At 43.7% G+C, this 25,107-nt stretch overlaps 1 protein-coding gene across 1 annotated transcript in view; it reads right to left on the bottom strand.

Annotated features, from left to right (window-relative positions):
- The window catches only part of Fer1l6 (fer-1 like family member 6), a 128,898-nt gene extending 107,558 nt beyond the window's left edge, over positions 1 to 21,340 (bottom strand). The window contains exons 1-5 of the mRNA XM_020185903.2: positions 20,896 to 21,340; positions 7,779 to 7,864; positions 5,614 to 5,734; positions 3,016 to 3,070; positions 2,788 to 2,919 (exon numbers count right to left, since the gene is read on the bottom strand). Of these exons, the coding sequence (XP_020041492.2) occupies positions 2,788 to 2,919; positions 3,016 to 3,070; positions 5,614 to 5,734; positions 7,779 to 7,857 (387 nt within the window). The 5' untranslated portion in view covers positions 7,858 to 7,864; positions 20,896 to 21,340. The remainder of the gene's footprint in view (positions 1 to 2,787; positions 2,920 to 3,015; positions 3,071 to 5,613; positions 5,735 to 7,778; positions 7,865 to 20,895) is intronic.
- Positions 21,341 to 25,107: the final 3,767 nt, after the last annotated feature.

Genomic DNA, 25,107 nt, shown 5'->3' with positions numbered 1-25,107 from the left:
CACCCCTGTTAGAATAGCCATCATTAGCAACACCACCACCAACAGGTGTTGGCAAGGATGTGGGGAAAAAGGAACCGTCTTACACTGTTGGTGGGAATGTAAACTAGTACAACCACTCTGGAAAAAAATTTGGAGGCTACTTAAAAAGCTGGACATCGATCTACCATTTGATCCAGCAATACCACTCTTGGGGATATACCCAAAAGACTGTGACACAGGTTACTCCAGAGGCACCTGCACACCCATGTGTATTGCAGCACTATTCACAATAGCCAAGTTATGGAAACAGCCAAGATGCCCCACCACTGACGAATGGATCAAGAAAACGTGGTATCTATACACAATGGAATTTTATGCAGCCATGAAGAAGAACGAAATGTTATCATTCACAGGTAAATGGATGGAATTGGAGAACATCATTCTGAGTGAGGTTAGCCTGGCCCAAAAGACCAAAAATCGTATGTTCTCCCTGATATGTGGACATTAGATCAAGGGCAAACACAACAAGGGGATTGGACTTTGAGCACATGCTAAAAGTGAGAGCACACAAGGTAGGGGTGAGGATAGGTAAGACACCTAAAAAATTAGCTAGCATTTGTTGCCCTCAACGCAGAGAAACTAAAGCAGATACCTTAAAAGCAACTGAGGCCAATAGGAAAGGGGACCAGGAACTAGAGAAAAGGTTAGATCAAAAAGAATTAACCTAGAAGGTAACACCCACGCACAGGAAATCAATGTGAGTCAATGCCCTGTATAGCTATCCTTATCTCAACCAGCAAAAACCCTTGTTCCTTTCTATTATTGCTTATACTCTCTCTACAACAAAATTAGAAATAAGGGCAAAATAGTTTCTGCTGGGTATTGAGGGGGTGGAGGGGAGAGGGAGGGGGTGGAGTGGGTGGTAAGGGAGGGGGTGGGGGAGGGGGGAGAAATGACCCAAGCCTTGTATGCACATATGAATAATAAAAGAAAAAAAAAAGAATTAACCTAGAAGGTACACTCCCTGTATAGCTATCCTTATCTCAACCAGGAACACTTGTTCCTTCCTATTTTTGCTGATATTCTCTCTTCAACAAAATTAGAGATAAGGGCAAAATAGTTTCTGCTGGGTATTGATGGCGTGGGGAGAAGAGGGAGGGGGAAGGGTGGGTGGTAAGGGAGGGAGTGGGGGCAGGGGGGAGAAATGACCCAAGCCTTGTATACACATATGAATAATAAAACAATAAAATTTTTTTTAAAAAGCTTTCTTTGTTTTGCTTATAATGTCCTGAGTTCACCTTCTATGTTTTTATTTGGTTTGCTATACACTTTCCAATACCCTACACACTTGTGCCCAACTTAATGTCGTTTAGATCCAGGACTTGTATGCATAATTATAATAATTAACAAATCTATAGGGTTTTGCAGTTTTAAGACATTTTCATACTTGTTATCTCATATCACATTCATGCAAAAGATGTTTTTGGAGTGAGGGAGTGGAGCAGGAAGGAGAGAACCACTGACATTTTCAAGGCTCAGAGGCAGGAATGATAAAGAAGAAAGGACTTAACAGCTCCAAGGGGATTTGGGTATTTTCCATTGATGTCATCCATGCTCTCCCTGGCTTTCTTTTTAATTACCACTCCCATTAGGATAATAAGAGTTTGCAGCATTTTTGATAATTCACAGTGTCAAAGCACCTGCAGAAAAACCAGCACTCTTGTGCACCATTAGTTGGAGTATAAATGGTAATCTCTTTGAAAGGCAATTTCTTGATATCAGAATTTTAATTCACATATCCTCGGCCCTGGTTATGCCACATAAATATTATTGTAAGTAGTAGCCAAAGGCTTAAAAACTTAATATCCCTGGATGAGAGACTGATTCTCTCAGGAAGTTATGGCACATCAAGGGAATGGGAAATTCTTCAGCATGGAGAAAAAGTGACTGTCCAGCTAGGTGCTAAGCTCAAGGCACATTATTTTATGAAAAGAATAAGGCCCATAACAGTGTGCAGAGTGCTACCTTTGGGTACAATATTTGCTTGTATACCTACACATGGTTGGAATATCTCTGGGAGACCACACCCCTTCAAGAACCTGTGAAAATGGATGCCTTCAGGGATGAGGTTAGGGGATTAGGTTCCAAAGATCAAAAGGAAATGAAATCTTTTTACTATATATCATTTTATGTTCTGTCATGATTTTTTACTTTATTTATTTACTTATTTCAGGGCTGTGGGCAGGGCTCAAGTGATAGAGTTCTTGCCTAGCAAGCATGAGACCTGAGTTTACACATATATTTTTTCTTTTAAAGAGAGAATTTAGTATGTATAATATTTAGAAGCTTCCCTCTTTGAGGTTTTCCTTTATAATTTCTCCACAGTTTAGAAAAATACAACCACTTTGCTTTCCAATAAAGTATTCTTATTTTGAAATCAAGCATCAAATTTCTAATGCCTCTGCCATGAAACAGAATGTCTGTCTTCTCACTAATAACATTTAATGTTTACTGAATATAAATGCAAAGCTTGTCACAGATGACAAGGAGCTTATAGAAAATAAAATGGGTCTATTGAAAATGTAGCAGTGACTTAAAATCAGGAAGCATTCTAGCCTCTCTTCCCATCATCTTTTTGTTGAAAACTTTATGGGGCTATGTTTGTAATCCCAGTGAGTTTGCCATGAACTCAGAGTGGGGACTGGGATGGAGCAGAGGGGCACAGTTTTCTGTATGACTGAAGGATCCCATGAGAAGGCAGTGAACAGACTGCTGGTATGGAGGATACTGGTGGTCTCCATGACTTACCTCATTGTAAAATGGGCTGTTGGTTCCTTCCTTAACCGTGCTTTGCTTCTTCTCGTCCCCGATCTCGATGGTCACAACTGGGTCAATGTTCTCACCTACCAGCTGTCGGGCCTCAATGATGGTTATGGCAATCTACAACACAAAGCAGTGTCCACGCCATCCTAGGCTCATTGTTCATTCACATAGGGAGAAGTAGGGGAGGCTGGGCAGGAAGAACCAATTACTTACTTGATAGTTTTGGGATTTGACCTCCCCATCATTGATCTTAGTCAAAAGTTTTGATCTATTAAAAGAAAGTTTAATTGATTTGTTTCATCAAGTAAAAACATACTTTAGATCCATAAGCCATGATAATATTTTCCCATATATTTCTAAGTGTTTTCATTTACCTTGTATCACAAATACTCTCTACATCTCTGGAGATAAATACAAATGGATAAGTGACTTAGCCTCTCTAAGGCTCAGTTTCCCCATCCTAAAATTTGGGCTAATAATAGAACATACCACATTAGGTGATTGCTAGAACTAAATGATAAAATGTATGTAAAGATTTAACCTGGTGCCGAGCAAGAATAAATGTTAATACTTATCGTAAGTATGATTGTCTGTACTATTTATATCTGACTTCATAGAACCAGAAAATGAGATGCCTCAGAAAGTCAGAGGCAGAACTGGATCAAAATAAAGATATCTCAACCCCCTTCCTGATCCTAGACACAGGACTGCCTCACCATTTCTAGTAGATGAAATAATTCTGAGTTTTGTGATTGCTTTTGAAAAGATTGGCAAAGGAGAAAATTGAAAGGAATGAGCAAGATGCCATGTTGCTGAGATTCCACATTCCAGGGGATTTCATTTATCTCGACTGTCACAGGTAATTGAAAACAGATGTACAACACCTGGGCACTTAGAGATTGGATAAGAGTGGAAAGAGACAAAGGATCCTTGTCACAGAGGCAGCAATGGGTGGGGACTGAACTGAGTTTAAGTTCTGGTTGAATTTTGTTCTCTTGATGCTAACCATACCATCTTGCATTTGACTCCATTCTATTTCTGCTGACTATGATTGGGTCCAGTAGAGAACAGTGTAAAATCTCAAGGATCTGGAGTCAGACTTACCTTAGAGTATTTGTTCCCCTATCTGAATGTGAAAATAACAATTCTTATCACATAGGGTTATTCTGAGGGCTAAAAGAGGTAACAAACATAAGAAAAAGTATGTACAGTTTATGTGCTCACCAAGAAAATGGCAAATTCATGCTGATTATTCATTATGTGACGCCTAGTGCTAGGCTTAACGAAGAGAAAAACCAAAGATGAATAAACCATCATCTTGGCGCTAACAACCTATCCAGGGAGAAAGGATGAAGGCGAATAAAGAAAGAACCAGTATATAAGTGCCATGAAGAAGAGATGTAATTGGAGAAAAGTTCCTAATGGCTCAGTGAGCAACAAACACTCAAGTACAGAGGTCAGATGTCAATTGAGCAATGGTGGGTGGACAGAATTTCAATTGTTGGAGAAAGCTCTGACTGAGAAGGAAAGAAAAGGCTGCTACTCCTTACTTCTCTTTCTCCTGTCTTCCTCCATTCAGTGCTATCATCCTGGTAAAGCAAATGACCAGAGATGCCTTGAAAGATATTAAAGAATAATTGAAGTTCCTAGTCAGAGCTGTGGGGAGGGGTAGTGGTTGTCAAGGTGGTTGGTAGGCAGAATAGGACATGACAGGGAGTGTGTACACAGAAATTTCATGTCTTCTTTTAAGTGTCTCTGAGCGATCACCTTCTCTTATTTCCACCTGCCTCCCACTCTCCTCTGCTGCCCTTCCACATACACCACCATGCTGTCACAGCTCAGAATCTACAGCTCAGGATCTATCACACAGGGAGGCACAAATTTGCTTTATTGATAGGAACAATGCAGAAGGGAAGGACCTGATGAATTACCATGAGTAAGAAATTGACACAGTCAAACTGAAAGCCCAACTACTGGCTTGTCCCCACACCTTGTAGTCTCCTCCCACTCTGACATGGACTGACCTTATAACTTGCACTGGCCAACACCATACAGCAGAAGTGACTTTTGCCAAGTTCAAGGGTAGGCCTCAAGAAACCTTGTGTACTTCCCCTCTCTTTGAATTCTGCCATTGCCACCATTGCTGGAAGGTCTGATACCATAGGATGGAGTGCACAGTGATCTCACATGAGGCAAAACTAGACCAACCTACCACCAGCCATCCCCAAACTAAAATCATCCAAGTAAGGGCTGCCAAATGACCATAGGCAAGTGAGTGACGCATCTGACAATACTCACTGGTACCCATAAACCTATCCACCTGGCTCATAGACTCAAGAGCTATAACAAAGGTCACTGATTTGGAGACTAGCTTATTACACATCAGTGACTAACACAGCATGCAGAAGGCCAGCTGTTGATAATATAAGAACCACCTTCTCATTTGGAACAAACATGAGGTTGTGACAACTAGTGTCATAAGGAATTAAAGAAGAAGTAAGGGACAGCTCCTGAGTCCATCTTCTGCTCTGGCTGTCATTTCTGAATCCTGGGGCGGGAGGGGCATGAGCATCTTAACTTGGGACATTTAAACCTCAATCTGGTAGAGCCAGAATTGTGACCTGCTGAAGGCAGAGTAGTATCAAGCATCTAGCACTCGGAGAGAAAACTGAGTGTACACAGAACTCTGTGTTCCTGCCTTACACCTTTGACTCCATGTAGGTAGGGCCAGGTCTTAGTTCCTGCTCTCCCAGAGCTGGGCTCATAGAATGCACTCAGTGAGTGTATCGACCATCTGCAGTGATGTTGTACCTTCTCTGTGGACGAGCTAAGAAACAAGGAGCGAGGCCAGTATCCTCCTGAATCAAGTCTCCTCCTGGTCCTTCCCCATGAGAAGGTCCCTCCTGTGGCTCTTCTGCTTCACTCTGACCATCTAGAGGTGCAAACAAAGGCAAAGAATCCTGTTAAACTGCAACATGGTAGTGATCAAGTCTCCATCCTGGGCCTCCTATCATGGCAGGCACTGTGGGGGTGCCAGGTGACCAGAAGACTCTCTCGCTCACAATGAAACAATATTTTATTGGCAGAAAAGCCAAGCACATGCCTTAATTTTTCCTAAACTTTCAGTCCCCCTCTCTTCCAAGAAAAAAAAAAAGCAGAGCTATATGGATGGTCTTAAGGAAAAAAAACTGCATCATGATTGCAGAGCCTACGTATGTCTGTCACCTGACTTTGGGAGGCTCCTCCAGGCTGGCCTCTCCCAGCGGGTTGGATGATATTTTCTTTGTAGGAGGGGCCCATCCCTCTTTGCTCTGTTTGCTTTGTGGGCTGAAGACTCTAATTAGAAGGAGCCACAGCAGCCAGCTCCTCAGAAATGCCTCTGATTGGCCGCTCTAATCTTCACCAGCTTGACAGTGAGGGCTTCTGACTGGAGCAGGAACGCCCAGGCTTCCATGAAAGTGTGTCCATTTACCAGCTGTGTGACTCAGGGCAAGTCACTCACTCTCTCTGAACCTCTATTATAAAATAAGGACTATAAAGTTTACTATTCAGGGCCATAAATGATGTATGTTGAGTAACAGCAGCAGAGACTTATTGGATATGTCACATACTATTTTTCACAGGGTCCTTGAGGGAAGAAACGATGTCTTATTCAGTCCTGTGTCTCAAGACCTACATTCAAGGACAACAGGAAGGACCCCAAAGCCTTTTCCGTCCACCCACTGAGGTCATCAATTTGATTGAACAGACAAGTACTCCTATTAGGCATTAAGCCTCGCTCCATCTGAAAATGTAATGCGCCCCCCCATCCAAAGGTAACTCTTACTCGTTATTACTCATTATTACTCATTACTGACATCATCTCTGTGTGAACCAGGATCACACTCACCTCTGTGAGAATAAGTTTATCTGAGGGCCAAGAATGGAGTTAGGCAGGGCAAAATGCCACAGGATATCTGCTGTGGACAGCAGTGAAGTACCCTTTTCCCCAAGGAGAAAGGTGAAGGTTAACCACCCCCACTGCACCATTTTGGTCTAAGAATGGTCCAGAAAGCCAGCTTTAAACTGGCTGTTGTGAAGACCACTCAGCAGGAGTCTCCAGACAAACAGCCCAGTTAGATGCCTATCAGTTAGATGCCACTGATTCAATGTGACTCCAGCAACTCTGAGTGTCTACCCAAAGCCAGGCTTGTCCTCTGCAGGCCTAGTTCACACTATAACTGAAAGCTTCACTCATTGGAGGAAGGAAATAGCTCATTCATTGAAAGGACAGAAAGTCAGGCAGCCTGGATTTCTAGTGCACAGCCACCGTGCTCTGGTCCAATCCCGCCTTGCTCAGGGGCAGGTTTGTGGACACGTGGTCTGCACAGCCAGACAGGGCCTCGTGCTCAGAAGGACCTCATGGAACATGGTTTAAGCTCTATTTTAGCAATCTTAAAATTTTTAATGATTTTTTAACAATGGCTTTACATTTTATAAATTCTTTATCTAGACTTTCTCACATTTGATTTGCTGTAACGTCATTTATAAAAGTGGTGGAAAGAGGAGGTTAAATGAGACATGTATATAAACCCTCCCCAGAGACTCCGTGATCCTCACTCTTAATTTTAAAATCTCCCTTGATCCTCCCCAGGGCATTGTGAGGTCATCATGGCAACACACATGATGTCCACTTAGATTCAGAACCACTGAATGACTTATTCGGGGTCACAGGGCAAATTAGAACAGAAATGGAGCTTGAACCCTGTGGCTGCCTCTTCATGGGAACCCTTTCAGGGCCCGGGAGGCACCTACCCAACCTGTTTGGCTATGACTTGGTCCTTAGGGTGATTTTCCTTGGGCTCACACTTGTGACAGGAAAGAACCTGAAGCCAACAGAGGGTACATTTCCCCTCACTCCCGTGAACAGAGAACCACATCCTCAGCTAAGGAGGGGCCCAGGGTGGCAGTCAGCAGCATGCCACCCCACATCTCACCTTGAGCAGCCTTGTTGGCAAAGATTAGCCCTTTCTCTGCTTTATTTTTCTTCTTTTTCTTCAGCTTCAGTCCAAACATTCCCTTTCTGAAAAGAAGAAGAAACTCTAAATGCAGTGATAGAAACTTTGAGCCATTCCCACACATTGGGAGAAAGTAAACACAAACACAAAGCATCCTCCTGGCCGACCAGTTGCCTCATTCACCTAAGATAAGGGCCAAAAGACAGGTATCAGGACACTCACCAGCCCTCCAGCTCCTTTTGCAGGAACAAGTGCACTTAGACATGGCACACTGGAGACTCTAATTGTACTAGCTGGCATTTCTCCATTTTCCCCTGGCTCACCTATGCCAGGAGGCACTGTACTAGGCACTCAAAGGGATTGACACCATTTGCTCATCACAGGGACCCTCTCTTGCCCATCTTACAGACAAGGAGCCCAGGCCTAGAGAGGCTGGGTATGGTTTCTAAGGTCCAGAGCTTCACTGGACCCAGGTCTGCTTGATTTCAGAGCCCTGGCTTTAACCACTGGGCAGAGTGAACACCCTCACCAGAGCCAGGCTCTCAACCATTGTCAAGGTCGAGAGGCTCTGGGATTTACTGAGGTCATGCCACAAACGCACAGCTCAATTGACACATCTCATAATACCAGTTACGATTATTAATATTAATTACTACTAGCCAAGATCAGAAAGCCATTTCTGAGCCTCCTCTCATCACAGGAGCGTCCACTGTCTAGTCCTGTTTAACAGACAAGAATGTTCCTGATGCTCCAGCCCCCACAAAGAATCCCTTTGTGGAACCAAGGAACTAAAGAGCACACAGCTCTGAGTGGAAGAATGGATGGCCATGGGCTGGAGCCAGCCTCGGAGGACAGAGAACTGGGAACCAGGGAGTGTGCACATGGAGGAAAAAGCAGCGATGGCTGCCTCAGGGCAGTGGGCATAGGGAACTCCACGCCCATGACACCAGTGTAGAATTTGGGGTTGGGTACTTAGATGAGTTTGGTTTTTTTCCCATGTGAGACAATGTTTTTTTTCCCATTGCTTCCCCAATTCACAGAGTAATATTAAAATAAGAAACATGCTTGTCAAAAGTAAAATATGCTACCAATATTAAAATATCAACGACAAGAAAATGTGAGTTTTTAATCTTTTTGTACTTACAGAAACTATAGCCAGGATTCCCACAACACATCATGAGGTAGATGGTATAGTTTCTTACAAATGAAAGGGGGTCAGAGATTTCCAGCCAATATTTGGAAATCAACCACCAAATCAGACATAGCTGCCATAGCAGCTATGGGTAAGTCCCCCTATGCATATTACCCATATGGGTAAGAACCATATGCATAGCTTTGGGTAAGTACCCAAAGTAGCTGCCATTACACCTGCCCTCTCCAGTTTGCTGAGAATTCCAGCATAAGAACCCCAAATACATGGAACTTTCTGGTTTAGGATCTATGAAATCTCCCAGGTTACCCAAGGTAAATCAAGAGATGACACACAGACACACCCATACCAACCTGGTCTCCTCGGGGTGAAAGCTACCGTGACTCTGATACCTGTGTCCAAACAAGAAGAGCATTAAACAAAGCACAGATGAGACTCACTCAGCCTGTCTGCTCAGGGCAGTGGGTTAGGTATAGAACCACAGCCCCTGCACTGCCTGGAGGCAGCTGGCCTGGCACCTAGAAGAAGGAGTTGAACCACTGGGGTCTAGGGCTTAACTAGCCACCTTCTAACTGTGTCACTGGGGCTGGTCATGGGCCTTCTCTGAGCAGCAGGCTCTTCTCCTGCTCTTCTTCTTCAGGAAGTGGAAGTGGGCCTAGGGTCAACTCTGCTTTTCCCTCTGGTTTGTTACATGAACAACTTCACTGAGCTTCATACTGAACTGTTTTTAAAACCTCTACAAAGAACTAATGTAAGGTCCCATCCGTGGCTCTGTGGATCCAGGATTAGGTTTCTCAAAGCAGACTTGCCATGTGGTTTCCCTGTGTGTTGCCACAGGGATTGAGGTAATCGTGCCAATGGCATGGCTAAGATGACACAGGATGCAGGTCACCTAGCTACCTCACGTCCCAAGCCCACTGCCACAACACCCAATCTGGGTAAATAAAAATAAAAAGCAAATACAACAAAAAGCCTTTGGTCGAGCAGTGAAGTTACTTACATGAAAACTCTGACAAATTTTCAAAATTTAAACTCTACTTAATTTTAAATTTAATAAAATTCATTTCTCAAAGGAATGAATTTTATATAATCAGGTCTAGCTTTAAAACAAAAGAAGTGTGTTGGGTGTAGTGGTTCACACCTGATCCCAGCTTTGAGGAGGTAAGGCAGGACTGTGAATCTAAGGCCAGCCTGGGCTACATAGCCAGACCTTGTCTCAAAAACATCAACAAAATAAAATTCAACGTTCCCACCATTCTAAGATTATCCAAAGAGGCTTGAATAAATTCCCAGTTGCCTTCTGGGAAATATCTTCTTAAAAAATATCACATCTATGTATTCACCTTATTTCTAATACTGGAATATCTTGATTAAAGGCAAACCACTAGATCTGGGCATAGTAGCTCGCTCTTGTAATCCCAGCTTCACCAGAGGTATAGCAGAGGATCAGAGACCAGGCCATCTTGGGCAATGGTGTGAGATGCTATCTGAAAAATTAACTAAGGCAAAGAGGGCTCTACCACTCAAGTGATAGAGCAACTGCCTAGTAAGCTTGGGGCTCTGAGTTCAAGCCCCAGTACTACACTCAACTAAACATAGAAACAGTTATAAATTATTAAAATATAAATTGTTATTAAAACACAAAGTATCCTAAAATATAAATCTCTATGATGCCCTGCTTATCAAAGCTCTGAAATTTTTATCTCTCCCTCCCACGATTGTCCTATCACAACTTAACCTGCTCAATGTCCTACTTATTTAAGGTAACAGTGTTCCACTTTAGAAAGCAGGGAGCGCTTTCTAAAACTGTCCCCGTCCCAGAGACTCTGATCTCATTGTTCAGCAATGGGACCAAGGAGCAGGTGAAGCTCTCCAGCAGTTCTGATTTGCATCAGGCTTGACACCCCTGGGGTTAAGTAACCAATGCCAGGAGACCATTCTCTAAGAGGGGCTCTTATTTTTTAAAGGAAGTTCAAAAGATAATTTCTTAACCTAAGGATCAATGAAGCTTATTACATTCAGTTCACTTGATGGATGCACTTGGGTAGGGTTCATTTTCTAACCCAACTCCCCTCCCCTCCACTCCACCTCATCCCTACAGTTAACCCACAGCATTGGCCACCATCTCTACTTAAGCATGCGATCAGCCCAGACTTGGAGAAGCAAAGCATCAGGAGAAAATGGTCAGTCTGCTATGGGGTCCATAAGGTCCCTAGCCAGGCTAATGGCCTGATGGATTGGGCACTATCTCCCAGTCCAGTGGGAACCAATTTGCTCTTTCTGCTGTGATTTGTAATCTTCTCCTTCATTGTCATGGCAGACGGATGCTCTCTGTCAGGTCCTGACTTTCTGCCCTCCAGCCCCAAGGTAATGAGATTCAAATGTGACCACTTGACAGACAGTCACTAAGAACCTTGATATTTCCTCTGCAAGAAGACTGCTGAGTCTAGGAAATGCACTTCCCAGGCTTCTAATTAAACCTCCTTCTCCTCCTGTGATTTCTCTGAACCAAGGACGACTCAGGAATAATTTAGAGACACCTTGTGTAAAGCCAAGCCAGATTAAGCCAGCTTCCCATAGCCTTCAGAGGTACCTGCCAAATGTTCAAGGGCACAGTGGCAGGAGGACATTACTGAAGAACTGCTTCAAGAAAAGGGAGGCATTTTTCATGCTTGGTTCCCACCCACCCTGCTGCACCACAGCAATGCTTACTACAGGTGCCATCTTCCAAGGGCGGGAAGATTCTTCTTCAGTGTGAGCTGGTGGCCTCTTTTCTCCCCTATTTTTCCTTCCCTACAAGAAAGTTTCATGCATGGCAGGGCTGGTTAAAGTACAAGGAAGATAGAGAAGCAGATATTGGCAGGTTATGTCAATGACAGCGTGGCTAGGGCTGTTGGAATCTCCCCAGCCCAAAACATTCTCTTGCCGGAGCTTCTGAGAAAATGATGCATCTCTCCTACACCTAGGCTAATCACAGCTCTGCTCTCTACTCTCCTGAATGCCAAGGAATCAACCTTGAACCCAAAGACAAGCTGTAGGCAGCTTCTCAACACTTGAAACAGTAGTACTTTCCCCTTGTCCAGCAGAAATGTCTTCAAAGTCCCACGTGTTTAGCTTCTGCTTTTCTTTCCCTCCTCCCATATATTCCTGGGGTATCTTTGGGTGGAGTGAAGAGTGTGATGGTTGGTTCACATGCTTCTCTTGGGAAAGGTTAAAATCCAAATTCCCCATCCCTACGTGGTAGTTCCTTTTGGGGATCTATCTGCTCATGGGATATTTGTTTTCTACTTTCTGTCCCTACTGGAAGTGCCCAGACCTCTTCCCCACAGCTGGGTGGGTGGGTCTATCTGGTTCAGAAGGAAGTATTTGAAAGCCTGTCTGCACTCTAGTCCAAATGGCTCCTCCAGTTTAGTTTACCAGCAATGGAGATTACGTTTCAATCCTTATTTGATGCCTATGTTTATTTCTCAATGGGTTTGAACTATGGGGAAAAGAAAGAAGTAAGGTTACAACTTCTGTATATACTGGCTTATAACAGATTTTGTTTAAAGTGAGTGTTATTGTTTGAATATGAAGCGTGCCCATGGACTCATGTACTGAGACTTGATCTCCAACTGGTGGCCCTATTTTAGGAGGTAGTGGAAACTTTAGGAGGTGGGGCCTAGTTGGAGGAAGTGAGTCTCTAGGAGCCAGCCTTAAAAGGGTATCTTGAGCCTTCTCTCTCTCTCTCTCTGTCTCTCTATCCCCTTCCTGTCCACCATGAAGCAATGAGGCAAGCAACCTTTACCATTCACTCTGCCACCATGATATTTGCCTGACCTCAGGCCCAAAGCAATGGATCCAGCCATTCTTGAACTAAAACCTCTGAAATGGTGAGCCAAAATAAATCTTTCCTCCTTTAAGCCTGTTTCTCTCAGGTATTTGTCACAATGACAGAACAAGCTGGTAATCATGAAAGTCATTAAGCTTCAGAATGGGTAGGGAAGACTTGTGAAATTCCTTCTGAACCTAGCCTTCTGGTGTTGGGAACACTGAATGCAGGACAGTGGGCTGTGTTATATGTTATACTGCAGGACTCTCAGAGCCTTTAAATGCTGGTGTGCATTGTGACTGTCCCTATGACTGCTGTAGTGTTCAGCTTTTGACTAGACATTTATCACAAAATATCTATTAATGTCACAAAGAACACTATTGGGGACACCAGAGAATGAGAATCCTAGTGGCTTTTAGTGTTCTTTTCTATTTGTGTTCTTCCCTATTTCCCATTTCAAAACTTTCATGAGATGAGCAATGATCAAATGAGAGTCATTAGGGAAACAACACAGGACATCCTAGGACACCCCTCCCATGTATTCCCTCCTCCTGGCCTGCTACCTAGATGGTTTTCTGTGGCGCTCTCTCTCTCCTTCTTGCAGCCTAGTCCACTCTGCCACCATTTTTGAAAACAGAAGAGCACAGAAGTTCCTTCATCTGATAAACAATATCTACAAAAACCCTAAAGTTAATATCATACTAACAGTACACATTAAAAGTCTTCTCCTAGAAATCCATTTTTTTTTAAATGAGATTGGATGTTTGCTACCACCTGTTCTTTTTGACCCTTAATTGGAAGCCCTCCCTAGCCCAATAAAGTTTGGCTAGTGAAATTACTAAGTGAATTTAGCAGTGTATCTAGAAACAAGGTTAATATACAAAAATCAGTTGTACCTCTTATACCCAAAATAAAGAACTAAAACTAAAATAAAACTAAACTAAATAAACTAAATAAAGAACTAAATAAAAGATATAATAGAATCAAAAATTCAAAAGTTTAGGTACATCAAAGAAATATGAGTGACATCCCTATACCGTAAATTATAAAATAAGATCCATGGTATATTCCATGGTCATGGATTGGAAAACGCATATTGGAAAGATGTCAAACTTCCCTAACTTGATTTGGAGATTATTATTCACTATATTTACTCTGTGAAAATTTTCTGTTGAAATAATATACACTTATTATTTGTGTCAATAAAATGTTTAACATTTTATTGTTGATGGTTGTTTTGAGACAGGGTTTTGTTATACAATCCAGCCTGGCCTTGAACTCACTAAGCAGCCCAGGCTGGCTTTGAACTCACAGTCCTCCTGCTTCAACCTTCCAGTGTTGGGATTACAGTTGTACACTAACACATCTGGCTAAAAAGTTTAATTTTTTTAAATCATAGATTTCGAGATTGAAAGGCCTAGCTTTAAGTATTAGTTTACCCATCTAGTAATTATATAACCTTGAGCAAATCATAACCTCCCTGTGCCTTAGTTTCTCCATCTGTAAAATGGAGTATAAGTTATGCCTCTCCTACAGGGCTGCTGTGAAGATGAAGTGAGAAAACAGATACAACGTGCAGTTTGTAAACACCATCCTGCATGTGTTTATTAAATGAGAAAGCAAGCTCAATGTTCCACCAGTGTCCCTAAGGCTCTCCACTACACAGCCTCAGCCTATTGGTCTACATTTGACCCACACGCCCTGTACTCCAGTCCAATGGCAGCTCCTCCCAGACTCATCACACTCTCTTGCCTGTGAACTTCCTTACTTTGGGCTTCTGTTAAGGTGACTTCCCCCATCTCTGCATGTCAAGACCAAATCTTTCTTCCAGGCTCAGCTGAGCTACCTCCCTTGATATTATGTGTTCTTGGTTTTGCAAGGGGGAACAAATTGCTCATTCTTCTTGACTAGGTAGCACTCTGTTCTTCTCTCTACTGTAGCATTTATCACAAGGACAAAACAGTTACCTAAAAAAGTATCATTCTCCTTTATTTGATGCTAAGCTTTTGAAGGCAGTGGCCATGCCTAGTTTATGTCTGCACACTTAGTACCTAGCACAACGCCTGGCACATACTGGGTTCATAATGTTGGCTTATGGGTAGGTGGATGGCCAGATGAAACACACAGATAAAAAAATCTCTGCAAATATTTGGCAGAAGTTCTTAGACCCTACTTTAAAATGTGTCATATAAGACAGAGCAGAGGCAGAAGAGAATAACTTGAAATGTCAGTGGCTGAGCCTTGCCCCAGAACTCACCTTGGAGCTGGGGAGAAAGAAAAATTATCCACTCAGAGGCCTGGCAAGCCATTTGTACTCTGTTAAATGGTACATCAGTTCTGGTTGTCACCCATCCTTGACCTCCAATCATTTCTTAAAATCACTCCCTTTTCTAATGCATTCTTCTTTTTCTTTCTCTTCATCATGATTAAATGTCTTCTATTGGCTGGTGATTTTTCTCCCTTACAATCAGTCACAAAGAGTACATGGAGCCCATTTTGTGTTTCAAGTACTTTTCTAGGCTCTGGTTTACAAAGATAAATCTAGTGGGGTGCTTAGCTTGGAGGCACTCATGGTGTGGTTGGGATACAACACCTACATGGCTACAGCACAAGGGGAGAAGTGCTGGTATGAGTAAGTACTAAGTGCTTTAAGAAAATGGGGGAAAGAATGACATACATGGGTCTAGAAAGGTCAAGGAAGGCATTCAGAGGAGAGGACACTCTAGCTGGGCCTTAGGAATGGAATAAGATGCTGGGAAGCAGAGAAGAGATGGTTGGAAAGGATGAATACATTTAGAAAACCTCCTATGTGTCAGATTCCTTTATGAGGAATCATTCATTGAATGACCACAGCATCTTTGAGAGGAGGCAACACTAGTCTCAGTTTAGAGAGCAGAAATTTATTTGAAGAATTAGGCCACTTGCCCAAGTTCATGGTAAACAGTTGTGTAAGCAGGGTTCAGACCCAGAGAGTTAGACAAAGGGAAAGGTGTACACAGAGGGACCTCCAGAATGTCCCTCTGACACCTAGAGGAAGAAGGAATGGTCCCAGAGGTCCCTTCCCTTTAGCCGACTCTGAACCAAGCTCTGTTTCTGTTCTTGTGCCTGGTCCACACTCAGCTCTGCACCCCTCAGCCCAAGACCTCATGCCTGCCTTCATTAACATCCAGTCCACAAACAATTCAGATGAAAGCCTTCCACCACTTCATTACCCATCTCCAGAGCAGCCCCTCAAGCTTTCCTCTCTACTTTCATAATAGGATACTTCCTTAAGGGGCTTTTCAGGAATTAAAATATCCCCACTAACCTATTGAGAGATGCAAAGCCAGATCTGAGAAAATGACCCCTTTGGTGGCTATATCCACCCAAGAGTCCTGCTCTTAATGGTGATTGCTTCCACATCTGTCTGCTTTCTCTGAGGACATGTAAAAGGTCACACACTCTGCCCAGTCCTATGGAAATCCGTAGCATCTTAGAGCTGGAATTTTCTTAAAAATCCCTTTACACTTGTCCACCTTACTTCAACCTATCATGTCCCTTGTGTGTCTCTAGGGATGAAAATTCACTGCCTTCTGAACTACTTATTTGGGTCACTGTTTGGTTTTGTTTTGTTTTTTTTCAAAGTACATAAGGTTCAAGTGTGGCTTTAGTTGAATTCTGGACAAGGCTCTAACATTTCAGCTGTAAGAGGATAAAATAGAAGGTTCCATCTACAAAAGGCTGACTGTGGGAAGTTGAGGAACAGGCAGCCTGGAGCTCAGTGAACCCTGGGGTTGGCAGCATTTTGAATGGCTGTCAGCTCTGTTCTACCTCCAGGGCCATGTTCATGCAGGAGAGCCACACAGACCTCCAGACATGCTTTTCTCCCCTCCATGGGCCCAGGACCATACTCTTCCATGGGCCAACCCTGAGATGGCATTTTAAAGAATCCCTCTTCACAATGCCAGAGTTCTGAAAGAAGGAACCGCAAATGCAGAGGTCTGGAAGTAACCCAAAGGCAATACAAGAAAATCTCCCCTCTTTGCATGCCTGGAGTAAGAGTGGAGCGATTTTATCTCATCCTGGTTAGATTGGGCATTATTGAAATAACAGAGGTTGGGTGTGGTGGTGTACACCAATAATCTCAGAACTTAGGAGACTGAGGCAGGCGGATGGCAAGTTCAGGCCTAAGCTACATAGCAACACACTGTCTTAGAACAAATAAATAAAAATAACAACAGCAACCAAATGAAGAACCCCAAGGTGGTGGAGGACAGATGAGATGGATTCACTATAAGGACAAGTGACTCTGGATTGGTACTCAGTGCCCATTACTAGGACTAGATAGTTAGGAGGTGCCTGGGCTGATCCAGGGCATTACTGACACTGGACACCCCTCCTGGCTCAATGGCCTTGACACTGCAGTGTCTGCAGGTCTATATACAGTCAGGGCATGAGAGGGTGAGAAAGCCTCCTCTGTCAAAGAAGGATTCCCTTCCACAGCACTGTGATTTATAGAAAGAAGCTGAGACTGCAAGTGCTAATGGACTCATCTGTGTCTTGGTTTGGAATTAAGAAGCCAAACTGTTCTTTGCACTTGGAGGGAAATTAAGAATTTTGTGAAGATAAAATGAGCATTCTTTTAACTTGTTTAAGCAATCACTTTGAATAATACAAGACCATGTCACTAATTTCTCATTAGCAAGGTATGGGAGGCCTGTTAATTCTTTGCACATAAGAGGAATTTGCTATGATTTTTGCATACCAGAGTTTCATGCATTGGAAACTTGATCCCCAAATTCTTATGTTAATGGTATCTGGAGGTTAAGCCTTTCAGAGATAATTAGAATTAAATGTGGTCACGAAGGTAGGGTCCCATGATGGCATTAGTGACTTTAAAAGGCAAGGAAAAGAGACTTGAGCCAGTAAGATGGCTCTGTCTCCATATGTGATGGCCCCACCATGTTATGCAGCCAGAAGGTCCTCACCAGATGAGGGATTCCCAGCCTCCAGAGCCAACAGCCAAATAGACCTTTACTCTTTAAAAGTTACCTGCTTTCAGGTATCTTGTATGGCAACAGAAAATTGTCTAAGACAGTATTTAAGAAGTATTTGTTTAGGCTGGGTATGATGGCTCACATCCATAATCCCAGCTCCATGGGAGGTTCAAGTAGGGGGAGCTCACTTCAGGCTGGCTGGACAAAAAACAAAAGGCCCTACCTGAAAGAAAAATGGGCTGAGGATGTCACTCAAGTGGTCAAGCACCTGCCTAGCAAGCACAAGGCTGAGTTCAAACCTCAGTACCACCAAAATAAAAAAAGGACTTGTAATGAAAAATCTAAGAAGACTCTCTCGTGTGACAGCCATCTCTTCCAGTGATGAAGAGCCTACCTTCTCACAACCCAGTGAACTGAAGATCACGAATACCCCCAAAACTTGCAATGAAGGGAGATGAGACTCTCTATTAGTTCCTCCAAGGGGGGAAAAAAAATAGTTCAGATCTATGCAATCCCAGGTTCAGGACTGCAATTTTAGTTGAGAGGACATGAAATCATGAGGTAATTCTCACATCTATCTATTTTGCGGAATGCCAAAAAAAAAGAGGTTGGGGCAAATGAGAAGTTAGAAATAAAATTCTAGATTTTTGAATGGGAAACTATTGTCTATTGATCTCAAGACTGAGTGTCTGCCTAAGGGCTCAGGGCTGGGAGAGAGGGGAGGAAGACCAATCAGGTGACCAGGGGACCTGATCTTACCACCCCCCTCTTCCCACCTTCTTCAACCTGAGAGGATCCATTTTTGTCTACTTTGTATATTGAGGAATTTGAGTAATGTCCGAATAAACTGAAGTTTTTATGATAGAAAACCATCAAGCGAAATCCACCTATTCACTCAACAGATGACGAAACTGAGGCCCCGAGCAAGGTCATAAATCTGTTTATAGCTAGGACATCTGGAGATTCACTTATCTGTGCTCATGTGCCAGGATACTGACTTCTGCAAGCATGGATGCCACACCACTTCCACTCTAAACTGAGGCCAGACCAACTCTGCTCACAGACACACCCAACCCCAATCATTCAAAAAGCAACTTTGCCTTCAACAGAGCCTTACTTCAGAACTCCTGTGCCTTACATAAAATGCTCCAAGGGGTTAAAAACGAGAACCTAATTACTTTTCTCTAAATATTTGAAAAATAAAACTCAAAGGAAATTCCTGTTAAAAGCAAAAGGCAGTTCAAGGTTGACAAGGAACGAGCATAGGGTTTCAAGTATGACCTGCAAAGGACCCTCCCTCCTTTCCCTGTCTGAGTTCCTTAATGACTTCTGCACCAAAAGGAGGAAAAGTCTACTTCACTCATGCTGATTAGATCCAAGAGTAAAAACTTTAATTAGTGCAGCCAGATGAGCTCTTGAAACCAGCTAGTTAGTCCTTGAAATAGACTGAGAAAAGTCAATGCAATTACTCACAGCTTCCAGTCATCCATAGCCCAGAAATGACTCAGAAAAAAAAAAAAAAAAAAAAAACCAGAAATCTATCGCTCCAGCTTTCACTGACGTCCTGAAGTCTCCTCTATCAACCAGGCACTCAGATGCCCCTCCATAGGCCTCTGGGGAGGATTTATAGAACCATTTATCCTGAGTGAGGCTTTTGCATGAGATTCAGAATCCCAGAACAACAGGTCCCTGTCAAAACTCCTCTCCTTCCCTCAGCCAAAATGTTCTTGAAGGTTTGCTCAGGTTCCTTTCCATGTACTGTGCAGAAGCTGTGGTTGAGGCTCTTGGACAGAAAAAAGTTCTTGCAGGCCTGTTGACACTGATAGGACTGCCTGTCCTTGCAATTTCAGCAAGATCACTGAGGCTCCCTAGCATTGTCACTCAGAGCCTTGAACCCGGAAGACTCAGAAAAGATTTGCTGAGACAATGACAGCAAACTCACAAACTGTACAAAATGAGGAAGGCCTCACTGGTCTTCAATCTGTGATGGGAGTGAAATCAAGAAGGAGAAATCCAATATGGAGCTTATACATAAGATTAATGTGTTCCTTCCTACACCAGCTTAAAATCCCAGGTTACAGAGTAGTGTGTGTCACACACATAAACCAAGGAGAAGGATGGAGTCAAGCCCCTGGGTAGGTAAATAGTGACTACAGGTCCTATGATACAATGCTTTTTCTTCCCTTGAGCAGGTGGCCATGTTTGGAACCCTGGGAAGGAGAGAAGCTGGTTAAATTTTCATGGCATATTGGGTAAGACATAGGCTCATGTGTAACTTTGATATCTACCATGTATCATCTGTGTGACCTCGAGCAAACTTCCTCTCTATGCCTTCTTTTCTTCATCTGTAAAATGGGTACCAAATAGTACCTGCCTCCTAGATTCCTGATTGCATGAGTTTACATATGTAAAGTGCTTAGAGCAGCTCCTGGCACATAAAAGGAGATAACTACCCATTATTCTTACTTCAAGACAAGAAAACTGAAGCTCAGATAGGTTGGACAAATTGCTCAATGTGACCCAGCTACCGGTCGTTCGAGCTGGAGATAGAGCTGCTGGCTAAATGCTTCTTCTAGACCATCGACTCACTAAACTGAGTAAATACACATTCATCTGTTGTACAAAGTACATTTTATTAAATACATTTATCTATTTTATTCTCATTGCTCAAAGTGCTCTGGGGCAGTTTTAATGGCCAATATTAATTGAATGTTTCATTTAATCCCCCCAATAGCCACCTGAGGTAGGTGTTCAATCTCTTTCACATGAGGAAATTGAGATCTCAAAGGCCAGTAATCAAAACCAGGGGTGGTGGAGCATGTCTGTCTGTAGTCCCATTACTTGGGAAGCTGAGGCAGGAAGTTCAAGAGTTCAAGGCCAGTCTAGGCCACACAGTGAGTCTCTCTCTCTCTCTCTCTCTCTCTCTCTCTCTCTCTCTCTCTCTCTCTCTTTCTCTAGATATATATATAATATATTTATTATATATAATTTGAAATGAAAGGCTAGGAATCTGCCCCAAAGTCCCACCACCAAAAGTATTATGGCTGTAATCAAACTAGCCTGGCAGATCTCTACTATAAGCGTCCTCCCAAATGTCAATCAGAACCACCATTTTTCAAGCATCTAAAATGAGTTAAATACCATGCAATCTTCACTTACCAGATTCAGAGTGCCTTGGCTCAGGAAAGCTGAGAAACTTGCCTATAGCCACACAGTAGCCTGACACCCAAGCTCAGCTTCCACTCTACTTGCAGCCTCACCCTTGATGAACAAGGTCTCTAAGGAAAAGCAGAGAAGCAACATCTCCAAGGGCTCCAACAGCCCAGGATGCAGCCAAGGGCATGGGCAGAGTCCAGTGATGAGAAACAGAGCAGCTGGTCTCACCTTGAACAGCAGGCTCCTGAGTGAGTACAGACCACCCACACTCACTGACTTCCTGGACCCAAGAAGGTGAGCTGCTGGAAGGGCAGCATCCACACTTGTCTGGGAAGGAGGGGAGCTTCCTTGGGGAACCCAGTGGCCCAGTGGCTCAGGTATCAGGCACCTGCTGCCCACTGCCTTGGGATGGGTCACCTCCCAGGAAGTGACCTTCTGTGTGTACCTTCCTGGCCGTGCCCTATCACCAAATGAAATAGTTCTGCTCAACTTAGGTGCCCAGCCCAAAACTCTGATCAGCAAACAAAAGCACAGTGCACTCAGGGGAGGGGCCTCCAACATGTTTCATTCCAAGTCACCTAACCACAGGTAGGTCAAGCCTCAAAAGAGAGCTGGGATGTCACTCAGTGGTAGAGCACTTGCCTAGCATGCATGATGTACTGCGTTCCATCCCGAGCACCAACCAACAAAAAACTCACAAGAGCCTAGCGCTAAACAAAGCAAAACACTAGGCCCAGCCATGGTTCACCCATCACACTGGGATTTTAAATCATTTTCACCATCTCCTTTTCATTTATTGTAAGTTTTTGTTCACGTTATACTAATAATGATTGATGACTAACATTTAGCAAGCACTTTGCTTCAGGCCAATTCTAGCTGCTCTTGTAAGTGTCACCCTAGTCAAGTCCCACACCAGTCCTCACAGAGGGTGCTGTCATTGTGCCCAATGTATGAATGGCAAAACTGAGGCCCAAAGAAATTGATGGGTGCAAGATTTTGAACTGAGGCTACCTAATCCAGGAGCCTGTGCTCCCAGCCCCCCTCCCAGCCTGTTGCCTCTACTCGGTGGCATTACACAGGGATCTGTGCACTGATGCTGTTTCAAAGAGGTCAGATTTATCAGGGATAAAAATGGACAAAATAAGAAAACACTTTGGTGGGCCCAATGCCTTAAGTCACCATGTGTAGTGCATTGAATGGTGGTCCCCTGAAAGATAAATCCACACTCCAGAACCTGTGAACTTGTGCCCCTCTTTGCAAAGAGTCTTGCAGATGTAATCAAATAAAGGATCTCCAGATGAAAGGATCCTGGATTTCCTGGTGGGCTCTAAATCCAATGCCAAGTGTCCATGTAAGTGACAGAAAAAGAGGACACACAGAGAGGGCTACGTGATGATGGAGAGAGAAACTGGAGTGATGCAACCACAAGCCAAGGAGCACTGGAGTCACAGGAATTTGGAAAAGAAAGGCAGGATTCTCCCCTGGCACCTTCAGAGGGAATGTGGTACTGCTGGCCCCTTGATTTCCTACTTCTGGCCTTCAGAATTTGGACAGGGTACATTTTTGCTGTGTTCAGTAGTTGGTGTGTCATTTGCTTTTGGTGCCATGGAAAAGGAGAAGGTCATGGGTCCCCTCCATGGAGTGAGTGCCTGTCCATTTTAGGCATGGTTCCTGTGTGAAGAGGACCTAGCAGTGAGGGCTAGGACACTGCAGGCCAGCAATGGGAGGGGCCTCTGCTAGCAGAGTCCCCAGGAGGATGGCAGCCCCTGTGTGACATGGGCTGGGCAACATTGTACAGGTGAGGGTGGAGCAGGTTACTCAGAAGGCAGCCTCAGTTTTTGTCCCCAGTGATCTGTCCTGCCTCCCTTCGTGGGTAACAAGTACCTCAAAGGGAGTATCTGGGCTCAGGAGTTCACACAGACAGCAGGCTGCCTCAGGAAGTCCTCCTCTCACTTCTGTTCAGGTAGATTTACTCCCAGACACAATCACAGCCCATCAGAGACAATAGCATCAAAAGCTTACACGTTGAATTCAACTATGATAAATTGTAAGAAATTTTGTACATGTCACATTGTACCCCATACAACAATAATATGATAATGAAAGAAAAAGATCTCACACGTTATAGATGGGGAGAGGGAATACTGAAAAGGTGAGACGATCTGAGCTCCCAGTCACCATGGCACTGGGAGAGCTTGGTCCCCTTACCCAGACCCCTTTCAAGGGGACTACGCCTCCTCCCCTTTTTTGTCTGTTCCTTAAATTTATACAAAATACCATGGCATCTTTTATCAGAGCTCAGGGGTACAAAGCAGTCTCTATCCAAAGCTTAAATCCTTCTTCCTGGAATTTAGCTCAATTTTATTTTTTTGCAGAATAATCCCCTCACCATAAGGACACTGTGTCAGATCCAGACTCCAGTATCCATTGCTCCATCCTCATTGCACTCTGCTCTGGCTGTACCACCTCCCATCTGCCTTCAGCAGTGACCCGGTTCCTCTCTGAGTTTAGGATCCATATGGCCTTCACTGATCCCCCAACCCATCAGGTCCCCTGACCCTCAGCTCTCTAGGGCACAGTGCTCTTTCTTTCCATCACTCATGGTTGGTAATTTTATTTTTATGTGGCTTTTCCATTAGTGTTCATCTTAATCTTTACACAAAAGATTCCATTAAGGCATAAGTTGCTTCCCCCATGTCTCCTGCCACCTATCATGTCATAGACATGTCTAAGTACATTCCTTGGTTCATTCCACATCTTTTGAACAAAGAAATGTATGGATAAGGAATCCACAAACCACCACCACAAATAATCTTCCCGTGCTTTGCTTTCCTTCTTTCCCTGTGCTTTTCCTTTAACCGTTTCATCCCAAACAGGATGAAACGGTTCAGGGAAAAGCACGAGTTGGCAGAACCCAAAGCAGTCAGTAATGTAAACAGCTCTGGAAAATGAACTTGGCTGGGGAGTGGTGATGTTATACAATTATCTGTGTGGGACTTGTCAATACAGCTAGCCTCAGAACTATTTTTGAAATGCAAAAGAGAAAACATATTGCAAAGCAAGGTTGCAAGTCTCTCCCCAGCCTTGTGCACTCTGGGAAGAGTTAAGCCCTCACCATGAAGTGGCTGCTTGTGATCCAGATGCATAAGTGCAGGTCCATCCTCTCCACAGAAAACACCACCACCTCCCCCATGCTCTGCCTCCTGTTGGAGGGGATACACTCCAGGCTACTATCACCATGCACAGCCTTAGTCACAGCCTGCTTCCTTGAAAAGCCCACAACACCTGTTATCAATCACAACTCAACAAACATTCACTGAGTGCCTCATAGATGCCCAGCACCAAGGTAGACCATGGGAAATCCAGGAAAGTGAGAAGGCTCAGTCACCCCAAAATAGCAGTCCCTTATAGTTTTAGAATGCTTATAGATTTCAGAAACCTTTCATTTGTGACTACCTGAGACAACAGTTATGTGAGGTGGAAAGGACAGGTCCCCCCAGTGGACAGGGACTGTTTAGATTCCTGAAGTCTTGAATGACTTACACAACTAGAAATGGCAGAGGTCATGAAAAGGTGCCACTCAGATTTCTAGTTGCAGAGAGATCATAGACTAACAGCCCCAGCTGCAACACCTCTGGGCCACCACTGCATCACACCGAGGCCACACTTGCAATGGGCTTCTTTTGGCTAATGAGTAAAGGCCCCTTCCTGCAAGACATGGAGCCCCTCTAACAGGTGGCTTTGAATACAAGACCCCTTCCCCATCAACACAGAAGAAGCTATCTTAGGAGGTTCTCCCAACCCAATTCCTCTTCCTGCCTCCTCTCCATCATAGGCATCAGGCTGTGGCATGATCTGAAGGCTCTCCTTCCCTTTTGTCCTTTCCAGGTGTCTCCCAAGATTAACTTCGGCATACCAATGCTGTCTTGAGGGACCTGCCTTACCAATACTAATTCAGATCTTATGATTCACGAATAGACATTCCACCAAGAAAATGGCTCCATTTTGAAATGCATTTGGAAAACGGGATAACCCAGCTTCATAGGGCTCCTTAGACTTGACTCAGTCAATTAACATGCAGTAAGAGCCCTTGAAAATACAAAAGTGCCAAGCATATAGTGGTCCCAAGCTGACCACAAGGAAAGTTTTTATTCAGCCCTCTGATTCAGTTGGGGACTAGAGCATTGGCTGGTTTTGCACGGACCACAATTGGAA

This window comes from Castor canadensis, chromosome 3 (genome assembly GCF_047511655.1).
Source record: "Castor canadensis chromosome 3, mCasCan1.hap1v2, whole genome shotgun sequence".
Lineage (NCBI taxonomy): Eukaryota > Metazoa > Chordata > Mammalia > Rodentia > Castoridae > Castor > Castor canadensis.
The sequence above is the reverse complement of the archived record's forward strand: the minus strand, read 5'-3'. Positions and strand labels throughout refer to the sequence as shown.